General features: G+C 43.1%; 1 protein-coding gene and 1 long non-coding RNA gene across 3 annotated transcripts in view; one reads left to right on the top strand and one right to left on the bottom strand.

Annotated features, from left to right (window-relative positions):
- LOC138767313 (uncharacterized) overlaps positions 1 to 20,141 on the top strand; it is a 28,393-nt gene extending 8,252 nt beyond the window's left edge. The window contains exons 2-3 of the long non-coding RNA XR_011358789.1: positions 17,689 to 17,901; positions 19,302 to 20,141. This is a non-coding gene — a long non-coding RNA (uncharacterized lncRNA). The remainder of the gene's footprint in view (positions 1 to 17,688; positions 17,902 to 19,301) is intronic.
- Positions 1 to 26,579, bottom strand: part of LOC138767311 (trafficking regulator of GLUT4 1) — a 74,121-nt gene extending 47,542 nt beyond the window's left edge. The window contains exons 1-2 of one of the 2 annotated variants that reach the window (XR_011358787.1): positions 26,381 to 26,579; positions 25,623 to 25,749 (exon numbers count right to left, since the gene is read on the bottom strand). Coding sequence is in view for 1 of the 2 variants with exons in the window: in XM_069944768.1 (XP_069800869.1) it covers positions 2,824 to 3,225 (402 nt within the window). In the remaining variant the exon portion in view is untranslated. Of the gene's footprint in view, positions 1 to 2,823; positions 3,226 to 25,622; positions 25,750 to 26,380 lie in introns of those variants that run through there. The other variant, XM_069944768.1, reaches the window with a different exon arrangement.
- Positions 26,580 to 26,685: the final 106 nt, after the last annotated feature.

Genomic DNA, 26,685 nt, shown 5'->3' with positions numbered 1-26,685 from the left:
ATATATATATATATATATATATATATATATATATATATATATATTGTTAATGAAGTCTGTGCAGCCTTTGCTTTATATGGAAATTAATAAAGCCGTAGTTATACTTACCTCTCCACGCTCCCCTGGTGTCCTCCAGCCTTTTCTCCATGTTCAGTTATTGGCTGAACAGTCTGTCACTGCAGAGACGGGTTCAAAAGTTTTAGCGATGGATCCAGACAGGTGGGAACGTAGGGAAAAGGCAGGAGGACAGCAAGGGAGCATGGAGAGGTAAGTATTACTACATCTTTATTATTTTCTACACATTTCATTGGCTGAAGGCTGCACATCGCCTATGACATGGAGCAATGCATGACCGGTGGACAATGATTTTGAAGTTGGTGAAAGACAACAATCAGCCGATGATCGGCTCCTCAGCTGATCATTGTCTTTATTATATGGAGCTATATCTGCCCGATTTGGATAACCCCTCTGTGTAATAGGGCCAATTGATAGTCTTTTTTAGTAGATGTAAGATATCAGTGCTACATCTTAGGGATGTGCACCTGCAATAATGTAATGTTTGTGATACGTGACTGCGGATTGTACCTCCCTTTATGACTCACACAGTGTTAAGTAGGACCATGGAGAGCTCCTGGGGAATGCCCTGTCATCACTCAATAGAAACTCTATACCCACTCCTATACTATAAATCTATGAGGGATACTGCAGTCTCCTCCCTATTACACTGGCTCTCTCTAGTCTTACTGTTTCAGAGAGAGAGGGAGAGACTCCTGCCATCATTCAGCCCATTTATTGTATGCGATACTGCAGTAGCCGTCTACATTTCTGTGATATACGTCCAGAACGCCTTCAGGGCAAGCTATTTGGCCAGGCTTAATCTTTCTGTTCCTGCATGGCAGAGTTATAGATGAATGAAAGTAAAAAAAAAAATTGAAGTCAGGCAAGTCTGCAGGTCTGATGTAAATCCCAGAGCTGAGTATTGATCCCCATCTATCTGGGAATCGATGGCAATGTTTTATTAGGACATTAAGGGGCCCCTCCCATGCAGGCACTTGACTGGCCATTTGCTTTTGTTATACAGTCCCTTCCATGTGACCCCTATATTATATAGAATACATATATACCATCACCACCCTTTACAGGCTGGGGGACAAACCAACAATAAAGACATCAACATTATAGGAGCAGAAGTCATCAGCATTATTTCCCCATTGTGACATAGTATAATAATCAGTCTACAATGTATCATATGGATAGAATGATACAGTGTTGTATCATATACATAGAATGATAGTGTTGTATCATAAGGATAGAATGATACAGTGTTGTATTATATGGATAGAATGGTACAGTGTTGTATCATATGGATAGAATAATACAGTGTTGTATCATATGGATAGAATGTTACAGTGTTGTATCATATTCATAGAATGATAGAGTGTTGTATTATATGGATAGAATGGTACAGTGTTGTATCATATGGATAGAATGTTACAGTGTTGATTCATATGGATAGAATGTTACAGTGTTGTATCATATGCATAGAATGATAGTGTTGTATCATATGGATAGAATGGTACAGTGTTGTATTATATGGATAGAATGTTTCAGTGTTGTATCATATGGATAGAATACTATAGTGTTGTATCATATGGATAGAATTGTATGGTGTTGTATTATATGGATAGAATGGTACGATGTTGTAACAAATGGATAAAATAATACAGTGTTGTATCATATGGATAGAATGTTTCAGTGTTGTATCATATGGATACAATAATACAGTGTTGTATCATATGGATAGAATGTTTCAGTGTTGTATCATATGGATAGAATGATAGAGTGTTGTAAACTTAAGTGATCCTAGACCACTTACAGGGGAACTCCACCCTCCAGCATTATGTGCAGATCCTTGTACATCTATTGCTGAATTGCTTGTGATCAGAGTTTTTGCTTTTACAAGTGGTTCTCCTCCATGACCAAGTAATGGGGTTCTAAGGAGGGAGTTACACTTTAAGTCTCCAATATGTTAATGGCGTTGAGGCATTATTAGCATTGGTCTCAGGACAGTCCACGACTTGAAGAGTGTGCAGCGGGGTAGTCGATATCTTTTGTGTGCCCTATACCCTGGGGGGCTGACACAATCATCCATTACAGAGAGAATAGCAGAAGAAAGTACAATGACTCCGGTATCAATAACAATGACTCGGTAATGCTGAGCTATCACTAACCATGTCATACAAGCAGGGGTTAAATGCTGAAAATCAGCCACCAATAACACATAAATCTCCCCCTGGCTTGTCACGCAGGCTCCCTCCCTGCTTTTCAGTCTGATTAAAATAACAGGCTCGATCACCAAGTGCTGAGATGGTTATAAGTATATTGGATGCGGGAAGCAGCAGGGAGGAGTTTGTATTTTGCTCTGTCCCATTAACAGAGATGGCAATTGTAATATGGTACAGTAAGCGGCACATGGAGGGCATGCTGCCAAACCCAACCTATACCAGGAAAGCTCTGCTAAATATGATAACAGGTGCAAATGTACCATATATACCACCGGGCAGTTGTCTGTACTTTCTGTATATATTGGTGGATACACAACAGGTCACTTTAGTTATGAAGAATTCCATATTACCATTCCTCTTACTATTGGGTGGGGCATCTCATACATAAAGGAGCAGTAAGTACGTTTCGAATGTTTCCTAATGTTAATATGGTATAAAAGACAGTATAATAAAACTATACCCAGTCCATAAGGCAGTTCATGCAGTGCACCCTTTTGCAAAGTGCAAATATGCAATTCCCATCTGGGACTGTACTCACCATGATGGAGAAGACCAGAGCCACTATGTTGACTGGCCAAACGGGACAAAAACAGGATAAGATGGCCAAGACCAGATAGTCAGTGGGCCTGTTTTGCTCCTGGGCGGTGGTGGTGGCTGTAGAAGAAGCCCTGGCCAGGCTGCCCCTTGAAGGCGAGAGGGGAGCAGACTCCAGTTGTCCTGCGGAAACTGACTTGTAGGGCAGACTGTGCCCATTCTGGTCCAGGTCTCCTATAGACTTTTCGCTGGACATGGTAACTGAGAAAGACTTCTTCATGCCATTCTCTTCTTTCCCCTCAGAGGCAGACGTAAGGAGTTTCTCAGTTTCATGAGCGTCTGCAGGTAGGGGGTTACCTGATCCACTGAGTGTCTTCTCATACTGGGCATCTGTGTTAATGGCCATGGCCGGGATAAGTCGTCTCCTCGCTGCCTAGTGCAGGATCTACAAAAGTGCTAAAAAAAAAAAAAAAAACTTCTCTTTCCGAGCTGCTAAAATCCCATGGAGACAGCAATGCAGAGGCTAATGCACAGTAGTAACCGTGGTGTATGGGATGGAAAAGGGAAGGTCTTATTGAGTTATAGGAGAGCTGAATGAAGAGTTGGGCGGTGTAGGATCCTATGTGAAGCTCTAGCTCTTTGGTCGATTTGCTGCAGACTGCTGCTGCCCTGCCCCAGCCTCTGCTAAAGGCTTCTCAAGTGGAATCGTCCTCTCAGGACGAACCAACTCAGATGCTGGGCTGATGACACAAGCAGATTATTGCAGTTTTCGACAGCATCACAGGATTCTCCTGGGTGTTAACAGTGGAATTCCTCAGCTCTTGGCTCCAGCCGTAAAAGCTTTTACTCTCGTCTGATGTTATACAGATATTCAGAACCTCTTATAATCTTTGCATCATATCCTGAGCTCTCACATATACATTATGCTTTTTTCTCCTATGCAAACCAGCAAATTGACGGCTATTTACAGAACACACTATAGGCCGCCCCTGTGTCCGTTTTTGGGATGCGTTCATAGATTTCGCTTATGCATACAATTACATTGTTATATATGATAATGGATTTCAATAGGGCAATGGCTTAAGGAGCAATAAGAATCAGCGGGAAGGAGAATTTATTATTCCTTTTGTGGCTACTTACCCAGATTTAAGGCCATATAATTGGGCACATAGGAGACGTTTCAGTTTTCGTTATCTTTGCCATTTAAAAAAAACCAAAAAAAAAACCTTGTTACTGTAGAGCTTATTCACCTGGGGGTCTCGGTGCGGTCACTGTGCATTAAAGTATAAGGGAGATAGAGAAAGAGCTGTACAAGCAAATATTTGTTTGTGTCTTCCATAGATCGAAAATGTAACTATAGATTTAACCCTTAAAGGAGAAGTCCGTTGAAATTTTTTATTTAAGTATTGTATTGCCCCCCAAAAGTTATACAAATCCCCAATATACACTTATTATGGGAAATGCTTATAAAGTGCTTTTTTCCCTGCACTTACTACTGCATCAAGGCTTTACTTCCTGGATAACATGATGAGGTCACTTCCTGGATAACATGGTGATGTCACTTCCTGGATAACATGGTGATGTCAGGGACACAGAGCACTGGAGGGACACTGAGCATCCCTCTGCCATCATCCTCTCCAGCAGCCACAGCCCGTACAGCTCTGGGAGTCAGGTTGTGACATCACCATTTTATCCAGGAAGTGACATGACCATGTTATCCAGGAAGTGACATCACCATGTTATCCAGGAAGTGACATCACCATGTTATCCAGGAAGTGACATCACCATGTTATCCAGGAAGTGACATCACCATTTTTTTTATCCAGGAAGTGACATCACCATGTTTTCCAGGAAGTGACATCACTATATTGGTGATTTGTATAATCTTTGGGGGGGGGGGGGGGGGGGGGGCAATACAATGCTTTAATAAAAAGTTTTGCCGGACTTCTCCATTAAAGGGGTATTCCACTCAGGCATAACTTTTGATATGTTGCTGGCCATGGTGAGACTAACAATTCCTTCCATACTTGTTATTATCCATTCAGTCTCCTTCCCCCAGTTCTGAGCTGCTGCTTTCTGCTAAAAACACACAAAAATCTGTGTGTGAGCTTTCTCTCTGTTTCCCCCTCCTCCCCCCTCCCTTCTGATGTAAAAAAAGTCCCTGACTGCAACTTTGTACTGCTGGAAGGATTAATCACAGTGAGTTCATCAGCAACTTGACCTCAGAATAACCCTCCCGGCATTAGGCCCCGTTCCCACTGAGCAAAACTAGCGGAATGCCGTTAGCCTCCCGCACATAATGGGAGTCTATGGGAGGCACGCGCTCCTGCCCTGTCCGCGCTGAAGAATGAACATAATTCCACTAGTTTTGCTCAGTGGGAACGGGGCCTTACAAAGAAGCTACAATGTTGTAGATAAAGCTAGTCAGGGACATCAGCCATCTCAGAAGGGAGGGGGAGGAGGGGGAGATAGAGAGAAAAGCTCACAAGCTGTTCTTTGGGGATGGTGCAATGGGTATGTAAGGTGCTATGTGTAAAGAGGAAATACACAGCAGCAGAAAAGCTAGAAATTGGTTACACTAAGGAGGGGTCTTAGTAGTTGGCCCCCTAGTGGTCAGGCTTTTATGGCATATTCAGTAGGTATACCATTTAGGTTTGTCATGGGAAAACACTAAAAATAAGTTGCCCATCCCATGATTTTTTTTTTTATTGCAAAACATAACAAAGGGGGTAATACCTTACCAATCGCCTCTTCCTCCTGCTCCACAAATGACATATTGGCAAGCCACGCGCCTGCTGTAGCATTGACCTGAGGTGGCCACTGTCTATTGTGGTTGAATGTAGCAGCCACATATGGTGACAACACAAAGAATAGAGATGGGCAGGGGAGCGGGAAAATATTGGCACGGGAGTGGCAGAGGATTGTTTAATATGAGAATCACTGAAATTGTTGTTTTACACCATAATAAGCGTGTAAACAAAAGAAAAAAGAACAAAATACATAGGACTGCACAACCCATTCAAGATATTTTATAACATACGGTTATGTTTTCAGACATTACTCAACAGGGTTGAACTTCAAAGAACTTCCCGGGTTGAACTTCACAGACAGCGGTTGTTCTGTGACACGGCTGTGTCACAGAACAGCCGCTGTCATACATTGTGTTAACTTAGCCTAAAGGGGTATTCTTTCAAATAAACTGTTTTCAGAAAGTTATATAGATTTGTCATTTACTTCTATTCAAAAATCCAGTACTTATCAGCTGCTGTATGTCCTACAGGGAGTGGTCCATGTCAGGAACTGTCCAGAGCAGGAGAGGTTTTCTATGGAGATTTGCTACTGCTCTGGACAGTTCCTGACATGGACAGAGGTGGCAGCAGAGAGCACTGTGTTAGATTGGAGAGAATACACCACTTCCTGCAGGACATACAGCAGCTGATAAGTACTGGAAGACTGGAGATTTTTAAGTAAACTACAAATCTATTTACCTTTCTGAAACCAGTTGATTTAAGATTTTTGCTGGGGTACCCCTTTAACATAGATACCACTGACTGATGGAAACTAATACTGCAGGGAATATTAGTTGTTTTGCAGGATTGTTCAAACAACAAACAAACATCAGGACAGAGGAAATATCTGACAGGAAAAGGATCAGAAAAACTGAAAAGTGAACAGATATAAAGTGACTGGAAAGTTGCAGAGACCAGCAAATATATAAGAGTCACATTGCACTCATGAATACAGACGAGGACAATCAGAGCACCTGTGCAAACTAATAGCAGACAGACCAAACATGATCCACCCTGAAAACCTTTCCTATAGACGGAGAGGCAACAAAACACCACGTATACCTGGCATAAAGATTAAAGCCCCTATTACACAGGGCGACGGAGAGGATCTGTCAGCGCCCATTTGCTCCTCGTTCCCTGCTCTCTGCCGCTGCTATTCCACGCCTGAGTAGTGGGCGGGGGGCCATGGGGAGCTGCGGGGGCTGCCCGGGTGATTGCTAGATTGTCCGGGCAGCCCATAGAGGATAGCGGTGGTCTGATCACTGCTATCACAGTCTACAGCAATGATCAGCCAACCTCGTTCATGTCAGCTGATCGTTGCCTTCTATTACACAGGACGATTTACGGCCGTGACGGCCGATAATCGTTCCGTGTAATAGGGCCTTAAGTCGTTTGTCTTTTAACATGTTGAAAGACAAACCACTGCATCGATCAGCCGACATCGTGCATGTCGAATGATTGTTGTCTTCAAGACGATTATTGTCCATAACTAGGCTTGATTGAATGTCGGAAAATCACAGGTTCGATCAAATCCCAGAATTCCAGGTGGTCCCCGGGCACTCTCATCCTTCCGGACGGACCAAGAAGGCATTGGCAATCAAATGCGGCAGGTTCGAGAATGTTCGATCGAACCTACGATTTTCCAATCATCTATAGCCATAATGGCCGAATACGGCCGATAATCATTTTGTGTAATAGGGCCTTTAAATTCCAAAGACAGGAGGCGATTACATATAATGCTGCTTTTTCACAGAACGATTATCGTTCGAATTTTCGCTATAACGATCGCATTTCAGCAATAATCGTTCCGTGTAAACGCTGCGAACGATCAGGCGACGAGCGAAAAATCGTTCATTTTGATCTTTCAACATGTTCTCAAATCGTCGTTCGCTAAAAATTTGCAGATCGCTTCGTGTAAACAGTCTTTCAAAGATTCACCCGTATGTAAAAGATGGGCTTAAGCGATCTTAATAATGATTTTTCTTACGAATTTTCTAACAATTTTTCTAACGATTTATTCGTCTAAACGCTGATCGTCATAAAAACCATATTGTTCAAAATCGTTAAACGATCGATTGGGTGAATTATCGCTCCATAAGAATTCTCCATAATCTTATTGCATCGATCAGTACAGAATGTCTCCATAGAAAGACTTACATGGAGCGTGCCATTAACTTTTTTTTTTTTTTTACAGAACCCAAGAGGAAATAATCTCTGTGTATAAAAACCTACAGGGGTCATATGTCTGACGGCAGCCACAAGATAATGGAGACATGCTTCGTACCACTTATGAATTATTGAGGCTGATTTTTCCTCTGATGTCAGCCACCCTTATGCTTCTGTACGGGGTGGGCAGAAGAGTTCTACACAATCCATAATTAAAAGGAACAACTGGGGCAGCGGCCACAGTCAGCAAGGCTTCTGCCAGCAAATAGCAAGCCCATTTTAAGGCTATGTTCACACAATGTACTTTTTATGAATAGAACGGCCGTTGTTTTTAATTTAAACAGAGGCCGTTCTTCTCATACTATAATAATTTGCATTGAAGTCAACGCAAACAACAGCTATTGTTTCACAAAATGTAATGCACAACGACCAATGTTTGCTAAGGCCGTCAAAATAATGAACATGTCCATTATTGTCCATAGACTTCAATGCAATTTTTATTCTTGATTATTAATCCTTGAAGCAATGGCCGTTGAGTGTCAGATAACGGCCGTTTTTTTTTTACGTTGTGAGAACATAGCCTAAAGAATATTCTCATGTATAACTGTGATACATAGAAAAATGCAGGGGACACAAGCAAGTCCTTTCTTTGAGACAGAATTGTCTCCTAAATAATTGATTCCTGCTGTCACATTTTATATTGGAAATGGAAATCATGACTAAATATAAATAAGAATGTATTTTACATTACTGGCCTGATTTCAGATCATCTAATGCAGAGGGAGGGGACCTTGGCTCTATAGCTGTTGCATAACTACAACTCCCATCATGCCTGGACAGCCACAGCTAAAGCTTTGGCTGTCCAGGCATGATGGGAGTTGTAGTTTTGCCACAGCTGGAGAGCCAAAGTTCCCTACTCCTATACTATGTCCAGCTAAGCTTACCCCAAATCTTTTCAGCTGCCTCCCATAGGGGGCGCCCCAGGGAAGCTCTGATGATGTAATTGTCCATATATGGACAGTGGCTGTCACTATCACTACCACCAGACCTTCCTCCAGCAGAAACTGTGTCGGTTTTTTCAGGAACAACACAAACAGATTAGCAAATTATTATTAAAAAGACCAACGATTTTTTTTCAATGCGCTGAAAGATCATGATGAACAAGAATATAACGTTTTTGTGTTTGTAGTTTGCTTGTTTACACCTAACAATGATCGATACTGATCTGCCGTTTTAGCCGTTTTTTGAACGATTATCGCTTCATGTAGTAGGGCCTATAGGGACCAAGTGATTTTTATCGATTAACGATAAACAATTGCAAACGAGATTGTTTATGCTTTACATGGAATTATTTCCCATATTACACAGGACGATAGTCGTTAGTTATGATCGTTACTATAATCAGTTACTCCATCTGATCCCAGCAAATAAAGGAACGATGTAGAATTATGGTGCATTTACACGGAACGATTATCGTTCGAATTTTCACGATAATGATTGCATTTGAGCGATAATCAGCCCATGTAAACACAGCGAAAGATCAAGCGACGAATGATAAATCGTTCATCGTGATCTTTCAACAAGTTCTCCAATCATTGTTGGTCGTTCACTGAAAATTTGCTGATCGCTTCGTCTTTTACCGATTTACCCGAAGTGTGAGATGGGCTGTGAGTGTGTGAGCACACGGGGGGGCTATATACAAGTGTGTGAGCACACAGGGGGGCTATATACAAGTGGGGGAGCACACAGGGCGGCTATATACAAGTGTGGGAGCACACAGGGGGTCTATATACAAGTGTGGGAGCACACAGGGGGTCTATATACAAGTGTGGGAGCACACAGGGGGTCTATATACAAGTGTGGGAGCACACAGGGGGGCTATATACAAGTGTGGGAGCACACAGGGGGCTATATATAACTGGGGGAGCACACAGGGGTCTATAAATAACTGTGGGAGCACACAGGGGTCTATAAATAACTAGGGGAGCACACAGGGGTCTATTTAAAACGGGGGGCAGCACACAAGCAGTATATACTACTGAGGGTAGCACACATCGGTCTATATTACATTGGGCCTGCACAGAGATGCCTATATACCTTACTACTATACTGGGGCACAGAGCATACCTAATTATTAAGTGGGGGCACAGGGACACCTTAAAACTGTGGGGGCACAGAGGGGTGTAACTACTATAGAGGGGTACAGGGGACCTAACTACTGGATGTGTTGGAGCCTAAAATGTTTCTCTAACAGATTCTGGAGAGAAGATTCCCAGCCGGGAGAAGACTACAAGATGGCCCAGGCTGGATGGAGAAGTAAAAGACCCTGATCAGAGAAGACGCCCCCTGTGAGTGACTGGATGTAACTGCACTCTGTTATAGGCTTATAGTGATAGGGGTCAGAGTGTGGCAGTATTATGTAATGGTATCATTGGTGATATCTTTTTGTTTTGTTCAGAGCAGTTTTGAGGCAATATGTAATCTCTGTATAGTTGTAGGAGGGTTATAAGAGAACTACTGGGGGGGGGGGGGGGGGCGGACATGATTTTGCTTGGGGCCCCAGAAATGCCAAGATCGCCCTTGCGTGTAATAGGGCCCTCAGCCTGTAGGTGTGCCGCTCCATTGTCAGCATATTAGTGTCAGCACTGTTGCTTTGCATCATTCAAGCCCCGAATTCAAATCCAGCCAGAGAAATATTTACATACAGTCTTTCCGTTCTCTCCGTGCTCATGTCTCAATTTGACTTGAAGGGAAATGACCCTACCATTGTGTATTTAATAGGCAAATGTTACAAACAATTCCTTAGGGGTCAAATTGAGTACAGAGACAACATAAGGAGTTTCCTATGGCTGGACTTGAATTCTTATATGATGCAAGAACATACAGCACTTTGCTGACAATGGACCGGCACACTTGTATGCTAAGAAAAATTGATGGACTAAATTGACCATTAAGCAAATGTACCATCAGGGACATTCGCTTTAACATGACCCACGGATAGATCGGCGCCGGTGCAGGGAAGTCGGTGCCGCGGTCCATTTTTTTAACCGCGGCCTGGTTTCCGTGTACGGCTCCGTTCTATCAATGGGTATCGGGCTGAAGCTGAAGCACTGGAGGCGGGCCGGCTTGCCCCCAGTGGGAGAATATCCCCCACCCCTCTATGATGCAGATCTGTTAGAATCAATGGAGCTGCGTCACAGAGGGGTGGGGGATTCCTCCCTCTGGGGGCGGCCCACCTCGAGTGCTTCAGCCCCGGTACCTGTGGATAGAACGGCGCAGTACACGGGAACTGGGCCGCGGTTGAAAAAATGGACTGCAGCACCGACTTCCCTGCGCCGGCACCGATCTATCCGTGGGTTGTGTTAAAGTGAATGTACATGGTACATTCGCTTTAATCAGGATCCCAACAAGGTACAAAGTGGCGTATGTGACAATCTAAATGTCTTTCGCTTCAGTGTACGCATCAGGAGTCCATATCTTTTGAATGTCAGTAAACATTACAACGGAGAAATGAGTGTGTAACAACAGTAAACATAGCTGTAGGCTACATGGATGTAATATGGCATTGTACTGATAAAGAGGTAAAAATAAGAAGGTGATTAATAGAAGAATGTATGGAAATGGGACCACTCTGATGCTGGAACTGGCATATGCTCAGGGCACTTTCTGGGTCATTTTAAAGGGGCAAATCTGAAAAAAGCTGCCACCTGCCACGTGGAGCTTCTTCCGGGGTAACAATAGACTATACTTGTTACCTCAGCCGGATAGGAGCTTTTAGGGGGGGGGGCGCTCATTTAAGATCTAGATGACCCAGGATCATGCTGACGCTCGCTCTCCCCCTGGGGTATGTCTGCCATTGCTGAAGTTGCTGTGTTTACTGAAGTGAGAGGAAAACAGGATTTATTACTCGTGGCCCATACTGGTGATCTGTAATTTTCCGTGGACCATAAGCCTTTTTTTTCTTCTTCAATCACTCTGACTGACTACTAGTCCTGAAAAGGACTGTTGTGTGAACTAATCCCCTACCTGACTAACCACCCCAAAGCCCCTATTACACAGGGCGACTGTGTGGAGCAAATGAGCTCTGTCAGCACTCGCTTGCTCCTTGCTCCGGGTGATTGCTAGACCATAGCATATAGCAGTGGTCTGCTGCCGTCGTTTAGTGGAATAGGCTTCTATATCATTCACTTCTATATCAGCGGTTTGTCTTTCAACATGTTAAAAGACAAACTACTACAATGATCAGCAGACATCATTCATGTCGGCTGATTATTGTGTTCTTTTAGGCTATGTTCACACTACGTAAAAGGACGGCAACAACGGCCATACTTTTGGCGCGGTGGAACAATGCCTGTTTCTTTATGGGATCCCGGCCGGAGCGTATACACATCGTATACGCTCCGACCGGGATCCCATAAAGGGCCGAAAATAACTGATATGTCAGTTTTCTGCGGCCGGAATTCAGTGAAAGACCTGTCAGTTCACACAGTGAAGCGAGCGGCTCCGGCCTCTTGCGTCACTCTGTGCTATGGGAAGCTCCGATGCGGGTGCGCGCTGATGCGCCCGCATCAGAGCTCTGTGGCCCAACGGATCATCTGGCCGGTACTTAAGTACCGGCCACAATGATCCGGGCACAGACCGGCCGTTCCGTGGCACCAGTTGATTTGAAAGAAATTTTTGGGGGGTCAACAACCCCTTTAAGTTGTCATGCACCACAGTTACAAGTTTTCCTGGCAACCCATGTGGTTCTCTCCACAGTCTGACTCAACTCCGTCAACAGTGTCTTCTATATCTTTGTTGCAGCAGAGTCCTTTAGTGACTACAGCACTAGCACTAACATAAAACATACACTATGAGCTTTAGAGCAGGCAGTGGGCTCAGTGGGCAGCACGGTGGCTCAGTGGTTAGCACTGTAGCCTTGCTGATGTCCTAAAAACATACAGATAGGTGAAGCGCTGCAGAATCTGTGTGCGCTATATAAATAAAATATAAAATAAATTGAGTCAGTGCCAATGGTGCATGGTCTTTATCCCTTTAAAAAAAAACAAAGTGCCTACAAATAAAAACAGATAAACATCACCAACAGGAACATGTACAAAATATTTACATATGTGGGCTCTGGGCCCACCTTAAAGATAGAATACCCAGGACTCCAGCTATGCTAAGAGGATATGCCTAGAGTACAAAAGGTAATAAAGATATAATAATTGTAAAAAAAAAAGTTGTCGATATAAACAATAGGCTATGGAGAATATTGCGCAGCGTGTTGTATTCTGTGTGATTTTATCCATGCAACAGCCAAACCGCAGTGCTGTAAGTGAAGATTAAGTTACTCAATGTTATAATTTACAATACTAATAAAGTAAAACTACACTGCCGCATTCACAGCAGTAAGTAAACTTCACAAGAATCCACAATTATCAAATAGGAAATCGCATAACAATAACATTATTCACAATAAAATGTCACCCACTGAAAAAAGCCTGCAGCAAAACCAGGAACCGAGCAATCGAGTGGTGAGTCTTCTGCCATCTAGTGGACAAACATGATATCTAGCAAATGGAGCAACTTCCAATAACGCCTTCATGTCATTGCATTCTTCTTCTTTTCCTGCTCACGTTTTAAAAGCTATAACTTTTTTTTACTATCCCATCCACAGACGCGTATGAGGTCTTATTTTTTCTAAGAACAATTGCACTTTGTAATGACGATTTTCACTGTTTCATAAAATATGTTGCAAAAAACAGAAAAAAAAATGTTAGGTAAAATGGAGGAGAAGATTCAATTTTAATATAAGCAATGGTTTTAGATTGTACCATTTACTTTATATCAAGAACCCTATGAGGATACAAAATATGTAGGGGGTTATGTTATGGCATGAGGACAAGAGACAGCCCTATGGACCTGTTATTATGGTTAAAGGTGAACTCCTGATAAGAAAAACTTGTTTTCTATTAAAAGTACATTAAAAGTTCTATAGATGTGTCTATACAATGTATTACCGTATCTGTGTGGTTCTGCCACACTGGCAGCTGATAGAAATCCAGGAAGTGAAAAAAAAAATGGCCTCTGTGCAAACCACATTGTCTCCTGCTCCTTTTGTTCTCCCACCTTAGGAGACAAATCTTCCATGCCTCTGTCTCACATTGTGTGTGTTTGCTGAGCACAGGCTGATGATGCAGATAGGGGGCAGGGCGTGATGTCACAGAAGGCGGAGCTGGATCCCCCAATCCCCTGAGTGATTACCCATCTCTAAATGGCCAAAAGCAGGTGCAGCACTAATTTTAATCATTGTGATGGGTAGAGAACCGTGATGATCAGCTGAGGGAAAGCATTACATTCTGGGAACTGCTCAACCAGGAAGGACAGAAACATAATACAGAACAAACCCCCTCCCCCCCCCCCCCCCCCCCCCCCCCCAAACAAATGGATTTTTGGTAGTTTAAAAACTGGGATAGACAGGTGGGTAATGCTATATGCTTCTGCAGAAGTTTCCTTTTTTTAACCTCTACCCGGAGTTCCATAATTTGTTTGAAACTTTTTATTAAGGTTTTACCATTACATAGGTTTTACCAAGATCACAACTATGGTCACATGGCTCTCACTCCTTTAACCATAGCACAGGCAACGGAACTGGGCTTTAAAGGGGTATTCCGCTAAAACATAACTTTTTGATATGTTGCTGCCCATAATGACACTATCAATTCCTTCCATAATGAGACTATCAATTCCTTCCATACATGTTATTATCTATTCAGTCTACTTCCCCCAGTTCTGAGCAGCTGCTTTCTGCTGAAGACACAAAAAACTGTATGAGTTTTTTTCTCTGTCTCCCTTTCCTCTCACCTCCCTTCTGACACGGCTAATGTAAACAAGTGCCTGGCTGGCTTTATCTGCAATTTAGTAGTTTCTTTGCAATGCTGGGAGGTTAATCTGAGGTCACTGTGAATATTCTTTCCAGCATTACAAAGTTGCGGACAGACGTGTTTACTAGAGATGAGCGAACCTGGAGCATGCTGGAGTCCATCCGAACCCGAACTTTCGGCATTTGATTAGCGGTGGCTGCTAAGGTTGGATAAAGCCCTAAGGCTATGTGGAAAACATGGATATAGTCATTGGCTGTATCCATGTTTTCCAGACAACCTTAGAGCTTTATCCAAGTTCAGCAGCCCCAGCTAATCAAATGTTCGGGTTCGGATCGACTCGAACCCGAACCCGGTTCACTCATCTCTAGTGTTTACATCTGCTGTCTCAGAAGGGAAGGGGGAGTAGGGAGAAACGGAGAGAAAAGCTCACACGCAGATTGTTGTGTTTTCAGCCGAAACCAGCAGCTGAGTACTGGGGGAAGGAGACTGAATAGATAATAACAAGTATAAAAGGAATTGTAAGTTTTACCATGGGCAGCAACATATGAAAAGGTTTTCTTTGAGCGGAATACCCCTTTAACCCAGACCACAGAAATGTAAAGGGGTGTCTGCCAGCTTCACAGCTGAATGGACTAGTGCTAGGCCTGTGTCATTAAGCAAAAGATCTAAGGAAGGCTGTCCGCTGCCACAACTGGATTTAGCTATCTAGATACATTCTATATCCACACGACAACCTTTATAACACAGCAGCTTGTAGATGAGTACCAGGACACTGCAGTGGCATAAACAATACACCTACAAAATTACTGCAGCTAATGGAAGTGAGATACTACTACAATCACAGAGCATTATAACATACAAAAATCTGTGTCTGCAGGTCACTCAAAAAGATTAACTCCACGACCCATGACCAGACCTCCATTAACCCTTAGAGGAGCGGCCAATTTGAATTTTTGCACTTCCGTTTTTTTTCCTCCTTGTGCCTAAAAGGCCATAGCACTTGCATTTTTTCACCTAGAAACCCACATGAGCCCTTATTTTTTGCATCACTAATTGTACTTTGCAATGACAGGCTGAATTTGTTGCATAATTACACTGCAAAACCAGAAAAAAAATTCAATGTGTGGTAAAATTGAAAAAAAAAACCACACACTTTTTTTTTATTTGGGGGGGTATTTGTTTTATTTGTTGGGGTAAAAATGTCTTGTTATATATGTTCCTCAAGTCGTTACGATTACAACGATATATAACATGTATAACTTATATTGTATCTGATGGCCTGTAAAAAATTCAAACCATTGTTAACAAATATATGTTCCTTAAAATCGCTCCATTCCCAGGCTTATAGCGCTTTTATCCTTTGGTCTATGGGGCTGTGTGAGGTGTCATTTTTTGCGCCATGATGTGATCTTTCTATCGGTACCTTGATTGCGCATATGCAACTTTTTGATCGCTTTTTATTACAATTTTTTCTGCATTTGATGCGACCAAAAATGCGCAATTTTGCACTTTGGGATTTTTTGGCGCTTACGCCATTTACCGTGCGAGATCAGGAATGTGATTAATTAATAGTTCGGGCGATTACGCACGAGGCGATAGCAAGCATGTTTGTTTATTTATTTTATTTTATTTATAACATGGGAAAAGGGGGGTGATTCAAACCTTTATTAGGGGAGGCGGCTTTTTAATCAATAATTTTTTTTTTAAACTTTACTAGAAGCCCCCCTGGGGTTAGGGTTATTCCCCCTGGGGTTAGGGTTATTCCCCCCTGGGGTTGGGTTATTCCCCCTGGGGTTAGGGTTATTCCCCCCTGGGGTTAGGGTTATTCCCCCCTGGGGTTAGGGTTATTCCCCCTGGGGTTGGGTTATTCCCCCTGGGGTTAGGGTTATTCCCCCCTGGGGTTAGGGTTATTCCCCACTGGGGTTGGGTTATTCCCCCCTGGGGTTAGGGTTATTCCCCCCTGGGGTTAGGGTTATTCCCCTCTGGGGTTGGGTTATTCCCCCTGGGGTTAGGGTTATTCCCCCCTGGGGTTAGGGTTATTCCCCCTGGGGTTAGGGTTATTCCCCCTGGGGTTAGGGTTATTCCCCCCTGGGGTTAGGGTTATTCCCCACTGGGGTTGGGTTATTCCCCCTGGGGTTAGGGTTATTCCCCTCTGGGGTTAGGGTTATTCCCCTCTGGGGTTGGGTTATTCCCCCTGGGGTTAGGGTTATTCCCCCCTGAGGTTAGGGTTATTCCCCCTGGGGTTAGGGTTATTCCCCCCTGGTGGACTTCTAGTATGTGCACACTGATCTCTCATTGAGATCTATGCAGTATAGTTATACAGCATAGATCAATGAGATAGGCACTGGATTGCTTTCGGCTGGCCGGTGCCGGATGTAAGGATCACCCCTCCGTCACTATGTCGTGGGGGGAGCGATCCAACCCACCAGGAAAGGCTTACTACAAGTATTCAGATGCAGCTGTCAACTTTGACAACTGCATCTGAATACTTTATTAGCGGGCACACTAATAGCCGCGGTCGCGCTAATAGCCGGCGGTTCAAAGCGGGGCCGCTGTGTGGGGGTTAAAAGGGTAGTTCACCAGCAAAACAATTTCTTTTAAATCAACTGGTGCCAGAATGTGCCAGAGATTTGTAATTTACTTCTATTACAAAAAAATCTTGTCTTCCGGTACTTATCAGCTGCTGTACGCCCTGCAGGAAATGGTATTATTTCCAGTTTTGACAGCAGGAGAGGTTTTCTATGGGGATTTGCTGCTGCTCTGGACAGTTCCTGACATGGACAGAGGTGGCAGCAGAGAACACTGTGTCAGACTGGAAAGAACACACCACTTCCTGCAGGACATACAGCAGCTAATAAGTACTTGAAGACTGGAGACTTTTTTAATAGAAGTAAATTACAAATCTCTTGCACTTTCTGGCACCAGTTGATATGAAAGAAAAACATTTTTGGGTGAAAAACCCCTTTAATAATAGCCCTATATTTATTAACATTCCAAAATGTCACCAGCTCAACTTCACTTATTTCCTGTTTTTCTTTCCCCCTCTAGAATCATCTTCAGCAGTTTTGCAGCATTTCACAGAGTGAAGATTCAATGACTCAGCAGCACACAGAGAAAGTAACATTTCCCCGTGATTGAACGCATGCTTAATGCTGCTGACATCTGCATTGACAACAAATATGTGGTCCGTTCTTAAAGTAGCGGAGAGAAGTGATGGCCAAGAATAGAGAGAAAAACTTGTCTAACAAAAACCTGTGTCAGGTAACTATGCAGCACACTTACCTAGTGAGGGTATGTGCACACTGAGGAAAAGGCGAGGAATTCAGCTTGAAATTCAGCTTGAAATTCCTCCTGTAAAATATGTACAGAGCAAAGTCCCATTGTGTTCAATGGGTTTTCTGCTCTGTTGTTCACACTGCAGAATTTCCAAGCAGAATTTTCTGCTGTAGATCTGCTAGAGGAATCCTATAGAAGTCAATGGGGGGCTTAAATTCTGCTTGAATTCTGCCTCAAAACTTTCAGCTACAATTCCTCGAGAATTGCTCAGTGTGCACATAGCCTCATACTTCTATATCCTGGGGAGACTAATGGGCTGTGACAGCCGTGAGAAGACTATCTGATAATGTCTTGTGTTTTTAAAGGGGTTATCCAGCGCTACAAAAACATGGCCACTTTTCCCCCTACTGTTGTCTCCAGTTCAGGTGCGGTTTGCAATTAAGCTCCATTTACTTCAATGGAACTGAGTTTCAAAACCCCACCCAAACTGGAGACAACAGTAGGGGGAAAGTGGCCATGTTTTTATAGCGCTGGATAACCCCTTTAAGTCTCAGAAGTGTTAGTGTTATTTAAAAAAAAAAAAAAAATAACTATTGTCATTTAATAAGTTAGTTATGGTAAGACAAACTCTGGTTGCTGAGATTTCAAAGCAATTTCTTGAATGAGGTGGGAGAAGCACACAGCTGTGCACTTCTCCCTCTGTCTTTGTATCTCTCTCTCATTGCTGCATAAGCTCCATAGACTTTAGGCCCTATTCCAAGGGCCGACTGTGAGGAGCAAACGAGTGCTGACAGCTCCTCGTTCCCCGCTTGCTGCCACCGCTATTACACGCGGCAGCAGCGAGCAGGTGAGTGCGGGAGGGGCCGCGGGGAGCTGAAGGGGGGCTGACCGGGTGATCGCTAGATCGTCCGGGCAGCCCATAGAGGATAGTGGCAATCTGCTGCTGCTGCTCCTATTCCACGGTACGACGGCAGCAGATTGCTGCTATCACAGTCATTTGTCTTTCAACATGGTTGAAAGACAAATGACAGCAACGATCAGCCGACATGAACGATGTCGACTGATCGTTGCCTTCTATTCCACGGGACAATTATCGGCTGTAACGGCTGATATCGGCCGACTATGACCGATGATTGTTCTGTGGAATAGGGCCTTTTGTATAGAATTTAGGGAAAGAAGCACCCAGGTAAGTGCTTCTCCCTTCTCATTCTAATGTTCGTTTGGGGAGGGGGGGGGGGGGGGTCTCAGCATCCTGGCACTGGTCGTTAAAAACTAAAAGGACCCTAAGAGGCCTCTATTGGATGGAAAATGTTCATTGACAAAGTATTTTTCATACATTGACATTATAGGAAACCAAATGCAAAAACTGTATTTTTGGTTTTCAGGTGCAGGTCCTGTGTATTCTGCCACTACTAAGAAGCTCTGCTTCCCAACACATCGCTTTTTACTGCACTTGGAGCTGAAGGCTGATTGGCTGAATTCTGCAGAGTTCCATTAATAATCTTGCACAGTGCTAGTAGTATATCGGTATCTCTCCCTGTGCACCCTGCTGCAGCTCACTGCATGTGAATATATACAGATACTATTAAAGGGGTAGTTCACCTCCAATATATTCTCTCAAATAAACTGTTACCAGAGATTTTTAATTTACTTCTAAAAATCTAAAGTCTTTCAGTACTAATCAGCTGCTGAATGTCCCGCAGGAAGTGGTGTATTCTTTCCAATCTGTGGAGCAGGAGAGGTTTTCTATGGGGATTTTCTGCTGCTCTGGACAGTTCCTGACATGGACAGAGGTGGCAGCAGAGAGCACTGTGTCAGACTGGAGAGAATACACCACTTCCTGCAGGACATACAGCAGCTAAGTACTGGAAGACTGAATATTTTTTAATAGAAGTAAATTACAAATCTCTGGCACTTTATGGCACCAGTTGATTTGAAAGATTTTTTTGTGAACTACTACTTAAATGCTTTGGCTCTATGCTGGGTAGCATAAGGCATTCAGCGCTGCACCCCCTATGACCATGGTGTGCCGTTATGGAGAGGACTCCACTGCCCGGAGGCACCATGCCGCCATGTCAGCTCCATCACACACTTCCTGCCTTTCCCAGACACAACAAGCTACAAGATATGTGAGTGTAAACCATTAGCCTAAACCGGCCCATCTAGACAAACAAGAAGCATTGGAGGCTACAATGTCCCCTGCGTCACCTGTGTTGAAAGACAAGGTCAAGGGATTTTAAGTCGGAAACCTTTAATAAATCATCGGCTCTGTATTCAAGCTGTCCTCCAAAACCTGGGAAGATCTTGAAGAATGGAAGACATTTTCAAAATTGATTCTAAAAAAAACTAAAAAAAAAACAACAACAAACAAAAAAAAATGATGGTAAGCTATTAAACTGGTCAAAATAATAGTTGAATACAGAATATTTGTTTTTGGGACAACTGTCAATAGACTTGTTCAGGGTGTGGTGTCCCACAGTTAGGTGCCTTAGGCACCTGTCGTAAAGTTTGCACTCCAGGTTGAGTGGTGATGAAGGTAGTATTTTGTAGTTTCACTATACTGTGTCAGTGTCCATTATACACCTCTGTTCTTGGTTGCACAGCTGAAGATAGGAATGGGTAAATGTTATTGTTGTACCATGTGTTCAGTGCTGACCTATAGGAGGTACTTTCTCTTCTTCTGCCTATCCTTGCTCTCCACACACACAACCCAGTAGGGCAGTGTTTCTCAACTCCAGTCCTCAAGACGCACCAACATGTCATGTTTTGAGGATTTCACAAGTGATATAATTATAGTCAGTGCACCAGTAACTGCCCCAGCTGTTCGTTGTATGGGATATCCGCAAAACATGACCTGTTGGTGGGTCTTGAGGACTGTTTGGGAGTAAGTTGAGTTCAGTAAGGACATGAGTGTGTACAGATGCAGCTAGACAACCAGTTCTTCCAGTACTTCTACTCTGTCTATTATGCAGTGCTAAACACTACCAAGGAAGAAGAGTCTAGGAACATCTTAGCCCATGCCGTGAACCAGACTAAAAAGTGCAGGGCAGTTTCCTAATACACAAGAGGAACTAGCCTGGATAGGACAAAGCTACCAAGGAAGGTCTATGTATCCTATCTCACAGTGCAGGTAACTGGGACACCCCTGGGAGCTTAGCTTCCGCCAGATAACCACGACTGGGGCTTGTATCACACTATTAGGACGGGTCACTTGACACTGTAGGGCACAAGGTGGTCAGACTAAAGCCTATGCATAGGTTCAAATAACTTCTAACTCTAAAGTATTCTCTAAAGTTCTGGCAGAGTACATTGCTACATTGGGTTAGGACTCTCCTCTCCTCTACTTTCAACTCTTCAAGCACCGCTGCAACTACCTCTCTACTCTACTTCTTCAAGCCCCTTCTCAAGCACAACCAAGTAAAGCACTAAAGTTGTGAAGGTTTATCTATTTTACCAAAGTGTATTGTACTACTAAGAGACTGCACAGTAAAGTTGTTCTATTTTTATATCACTGGGACTCCAGCACCCATACACACTATCTGCACACCTTAGGTTATTTTTCATCTTTCTGTGGGTGGCGGTACCGATAGTCCGGGTGGGTCAACTACCATGACAAGAGCCCAAGAGACCCATCACAACCCGGCAGGTCACTGACCATTTTGGGGAGGTAGCCACAACACAAAGCAAGTACTACCATCACACCTGTGTGCTGGACTAGCACTGGCGTCACGTCAATACCATCTGTGGCTAAGCTGTACAGCAAGACTGATAACTAGAGATGAGCGAGTAGTGAAATATTCGACTTTCAAGAATTCAAATCGAATAGTCACCGAGATTCGACTCTTCGAACGAATATTCGATCCCATTATAGTCTATTGGGGAAAAAAATTGCGGCACTTGGAAATCCAAATTCGACCACTTGGAGGTCATCAAGTCTCCCATGAAACCCCCTAAATGATGCCAGCACCTCCGGAATGACACTGAGACATTAGGGAGAGCATGCATGGGTGCACCCAACACCCCAAAATCGCAGTATATTGCCACTCTCCACAGTTGCGAAGGAAAAATATTTGCTAACGCCCTGCGAACATTTACGGCAATGTTCACACATTTCCTTCATATTTCTTGCGCAGCGTTACATACATGATTCAAAGGTGCATCCATAGAGCGTCATGTTATTCGTGTGTATCACGCGTCATGCTGTACGAACGTTAGTAGAACAGTATGTATGACGTGCCTTTTTCTGGGCTACTGGAACAGTATATATCATGTGCCCTTAGTTGGCTACTGGGACAGTATGTATCACATGCCTTTTACTGGGCTACTGGAACAATATGTATCATGTGCCATTTACTGGGCTACTGGAACAATATGTATGACGTGCCTTTTACTGGGCTACTGGAACAGTATATATCAGGTACCCTTAGTGGGTATAATGTGCCCTTAGTGGGCTAAACCAGGGACACTATAAGACACTTGTACACACAGGGTACTGGAATGAATACACCTGCTTATGCTGAAGCTATCTATTTCTTAGCACTGAGAAGTGCTTTGGATTCAAAGATGACTTTTTCGCTGGATATTAGCCCTGAAAAGGACTTTTGGGTTCTGTAGTAATCCTGCCTAACCAAAACGCTACTAAACTTGGTTGAACTTGATGGACATGTGTCTTTTTTCAACCATATTAACTATGTAACCTATCTCTCCCTGCTCCAAGATCTTTCCCTGACTAGGTTGAAAGCGCATCTGCGGTCGAGAGGCGGGAGCCAAGTATTTAAGATTCAAGGTCATGTGGTTCAGCTATCCAATGAGGGCAGACGCCGTTTTCGTGCTGTGTGCGTACTCCCAGGGTCCCTCACAGCCTCCCTGCATGGTGATTGGATTTTAAAAAAGCGCCAACTGCGATGGAGGGCTTTCGAATGTTTCCCGCATATTCGCCACACTACTCAATTGAATTCGAATCTTTCGAATACCACAATATTCGATCGAATACCATCTCGATCGAATCGTATTTGCTAATCTTTACTGATAACATTCATCAATCAGTAGCACACCACCACACATGGCACATAGACTGTCAGCATAGCATGCCAAGGAATATACAGTAATACCTATGTTCTCCAATACAATCGGTTCTGGAAGTCTGTTCCATAACCAAGCCGGTTGAGAACCGAGCTGTGTGTGCCTATAGTAAACAATATAAGTGTGTTTAATTGGTTTTTACACTCTGTGGGTCAGGTGCAGAGCCCCTGGCCCACATAGTGTAAAGAGTTAAGTGGTGATGCAATAGCATCACCACTTACCTCCTCTGGATTAGCAGTAAGAACTGGTGCATTTTGCTGTAAAGGAGCGGCGATTCCTGTCATAATGGAATGTCAAACAGGTGTTCCCTCTGGCGTAGGCAGGGAGAGAGACAGGAGTGGGGCAGCTGTTAGAAGCCAGTTTATTTGAATGAAAAAAAATTTGCCGGAGTACCCCTTTAAATGTGTTTTTTTGGAGCAAAGTTTACACCATCTATTATTTGGCTTGAAGTCCTCCAGAATTTTGGGCCAGATTCAGGTGCTTTTTTTTTTTTGCTGCAAAATAGACCACACCCCATTTTTGCATAAACCCTTTTTCGTACCAGGTGGAAAAGTGTCTAAAAGGGGTGGAAAAAGTGTCTATAATGCATAATAAATGTGAAGAAAAGTCCTGTGTGCCAGTTTTTCAGCCGAAAGCTTTTGGTCAAACATTGAAATATCCAGAATCTTTCTAAGAAAAATTAAAAAAAAAGTTGCAAGTTGTGCTCCCTTGTCCTGTGACTTTGTCTTCTTTTAATTGCACCTGGTCCCTGATGTGCAAAATGTCATTGTAAGATATGGTGACATCAGACTATAAAAATGGCTGATGTGTGTGAATTAAGAGTTTGTGGGGCACAGGGGAGGAAGCAGGATGGCCATGGCAGCACATTATAAGGCAATGGGCAGCAACAGCTAGGCCATGGGCATGCCTTGGTCATATTGCCACAACTCTGATGAAGGAATAGAACATACCCAACTTAACAAACTAAATAAATACACAGAGACCGTGTGGACTTACACATAGGCTCCCGTCTAAATATAGTAAATATTTTTATAGTAAATATAAAATATTAATATAGAAAATATTCTTCTAGCCCAGACCTCATATAACATCAACCAGTCAGAATGTAAGGATAGATAGCCCCTTTCTTTGAAGAACAGCTTTACCCCAAATGCACCAAATGAACGCATCATAGACAAAAGACCAAACAATAGAACAATAGAGCAGACGGGCCGCAGCTTTTCTTCTTCTTGTTTAAGGGATACTCCGGCACTGAAATCAATCAATCAAATATAGTTTTTACACTTACTCTCCCTCCTGAGTCTGTCTCCGTTTGAATTTCCCTCTGTTTGCAGGTCCCTGAAGCTCCAGTTTGTGTCTTCACTTTTTCTTCACTTCCTGGTTTGGGCTTTCCTATGATGCACTTTGTTTCCTGTGATGTCTAACTGACTCTTTAAAACTGTTAGATGGCTTACAACTAATTAAGCCAATCAGAGCTGAGCAACCTGTGTCATCTGACAAAGAGAGGCTGGCTTAACAGGGCTTAGACCCGCCTCTCTCTTGATGATGTCATTGTCACAAAATGGCTGCCACAGAGCAGCCTGGGGTCAACAGCCATTAGATAAGAATGAGTTTTCTTCATTTCTGGTGGGGGATTGGGAGGGGGGGAGATAGGGAAGAGGGGCAGATAGGTGATTGAAGCATATTACAAAGTTATATAACTTTGTAATGTGTTTCCATTACTGGGAAAAAGCTTTTTGCTGGAGTACCCCTTTAACTCCGGGGTTACTTGACACAGTTTGCCTTCAGGTAACCCCTCATATTAACTCCTAACCCCTCCCTCTTGTAGGTTTCTCCCTACATCACCAGATGTCTCTGAGGTAGCCTCTATGATACTCTAGCCCAGTAACCCACATCCTATAGGCTGACAATCCACCAATCCCTATCCTTTTCTAAAACAACCAATCCAAAGCCCGTATCCATGTGTGAGCTTTCAGCCCCTCTCCCATGGATACCGACTTGTCATTGGCCAATCCCTGCCAGTTCTCCAAACTTAAAACAATTAACCCTTCCTTTGCTGTTCATTCTCTCATGTTAACCCCTCATTATGGTCCGGGGTTAACCATATTGGTATCAGTCACGGGACTGCCCTTGTATCACACTGACTAGTAGTGGCTAGCAGTCCGAGTGACATACAGGTAGACTAGCACCATGAGGGTCACTGCCATGGCAACTAGCCTGTTGGCATCTGTGGCCCCCTCCCCATTCGGAGCATGGGGGCTTCTTTTTAGGGCGCACTGATGGCCATAATAAAGTGTATGATAGTGCTCTCAGTATGGGAGTCACTAGACACATTCCACCGATGTGATACCTCTGGTCTGAGCTTGGCTTCATTCCTCTCATTCCATAGCTGCTCAGGAATAGTGTCTCCACTCTCGTCTACAGAGGGAGGACACCATGTCGTATTTTTTTGCTTTGAGCCAATTGTCAGTTGTTATTTCTTGGAATGAGACGCCCTCTGGCCAGACACTGACTAGTCAGAAGGTAATTTCTAGCAGTGAAAGGGTTATTTGACATGGGTAAGTCTACCTTATCTTCTTTATGACCACGCTGCCCTCCAGGTAAAGAACATTACACATGCTCACCTTCATATCCTAGCAATGACTTATCTCCATGAGGTGTGAGCTGGAGAGTGGTAGACAAGTATGGAGAAGGCCCATTACTAATCACTCGCACCGGTAGGTGACAAATCCTGTCTCGGTTGTTGACTTCCTGAAGTAAATCAGAAAACACATTATCTATGTATAATTACAGGTATGGGACATCTTTGTGTGCATTCTTCTAAATGACTTCTGGGGTATTTGTGATCAGTTTTAGATATAGGAGTTGATGGCTTTTATACCTCTTTGTGCCTTTATATCAGTTCAGATAGATAGATAGATAGATAGATAGATAGATAGATAGATAGATAGAGAGATAGATAGATAGGAGATAGATAGATAGGAGATAGATAGATAGGAGATCGATAGATAGATAGATAGATAGGAGATAGATAGATAGATAGATAGATAGATAGATAGATAGATAGATAGATAGATAGATAGGAGATAGATAGATAGATAGATAGATAGATAGATAGATAGATAGGAGATAGATAGATAGATAGATAGATAGATAGAGCTATGGCACCTGTGATTAAAAAAAGAGCTGGCACCATCTAGCATCATCTGGATTACTGCATTTATTGATATATATATATATATATATATATATATATATATATATACAGTGTATATATATATATATATATATATATATATATATATATATATTATTTTGAACCTTTGTAGTTCCTATAGCAGACATTACTTTAATAAGTCATAAAGGAGGTTCCACTTATTACCCATAGCAGAGTGCCACTGGAGGAACTGCCAGCCCAGAATCCATGTGCCATGGAGGAAAACAATGCTGGATGTACCACCATCCTAAAAATTGAATGGAAGTACCAGGCCCTTGTATTGCAATGGTTAATATATAATGTTGTCAGGGGTAAATCAAGCCATTCTGCTGTCGCTGCCACCAATATACAGTATATATATATATATATATATGTATGTATTGGTCAGAAAGTAGGTGGGTAGAATGTGTAATAGGGTTATGAAAGGGGAGATTTATCAAACATGGTGTAAAGTGAAACTGGCCCAGTTG

The sequence above is a fragment of the Dendropsophus ebraccatus genome, chromosome 11, assembly GCF_027789765.1.
Source record: "Dendropsophus ebraccatus isolate aDenEbr1 chromosome 11, aDenEbr1.pat, whole genome shotgun sequence".
Lineage (NCBI taxonomy): Eukaryota > Metazoa > Chordata > Amphibia > Anura > Hylidae > Dendropsophus > Dendropsophus ebraccatus.
The sequence above is the reverse complement of the archived record's forward strand: the minus strand, read 5'-3'. Positions and strand labels throughout refer to the sequence as shown.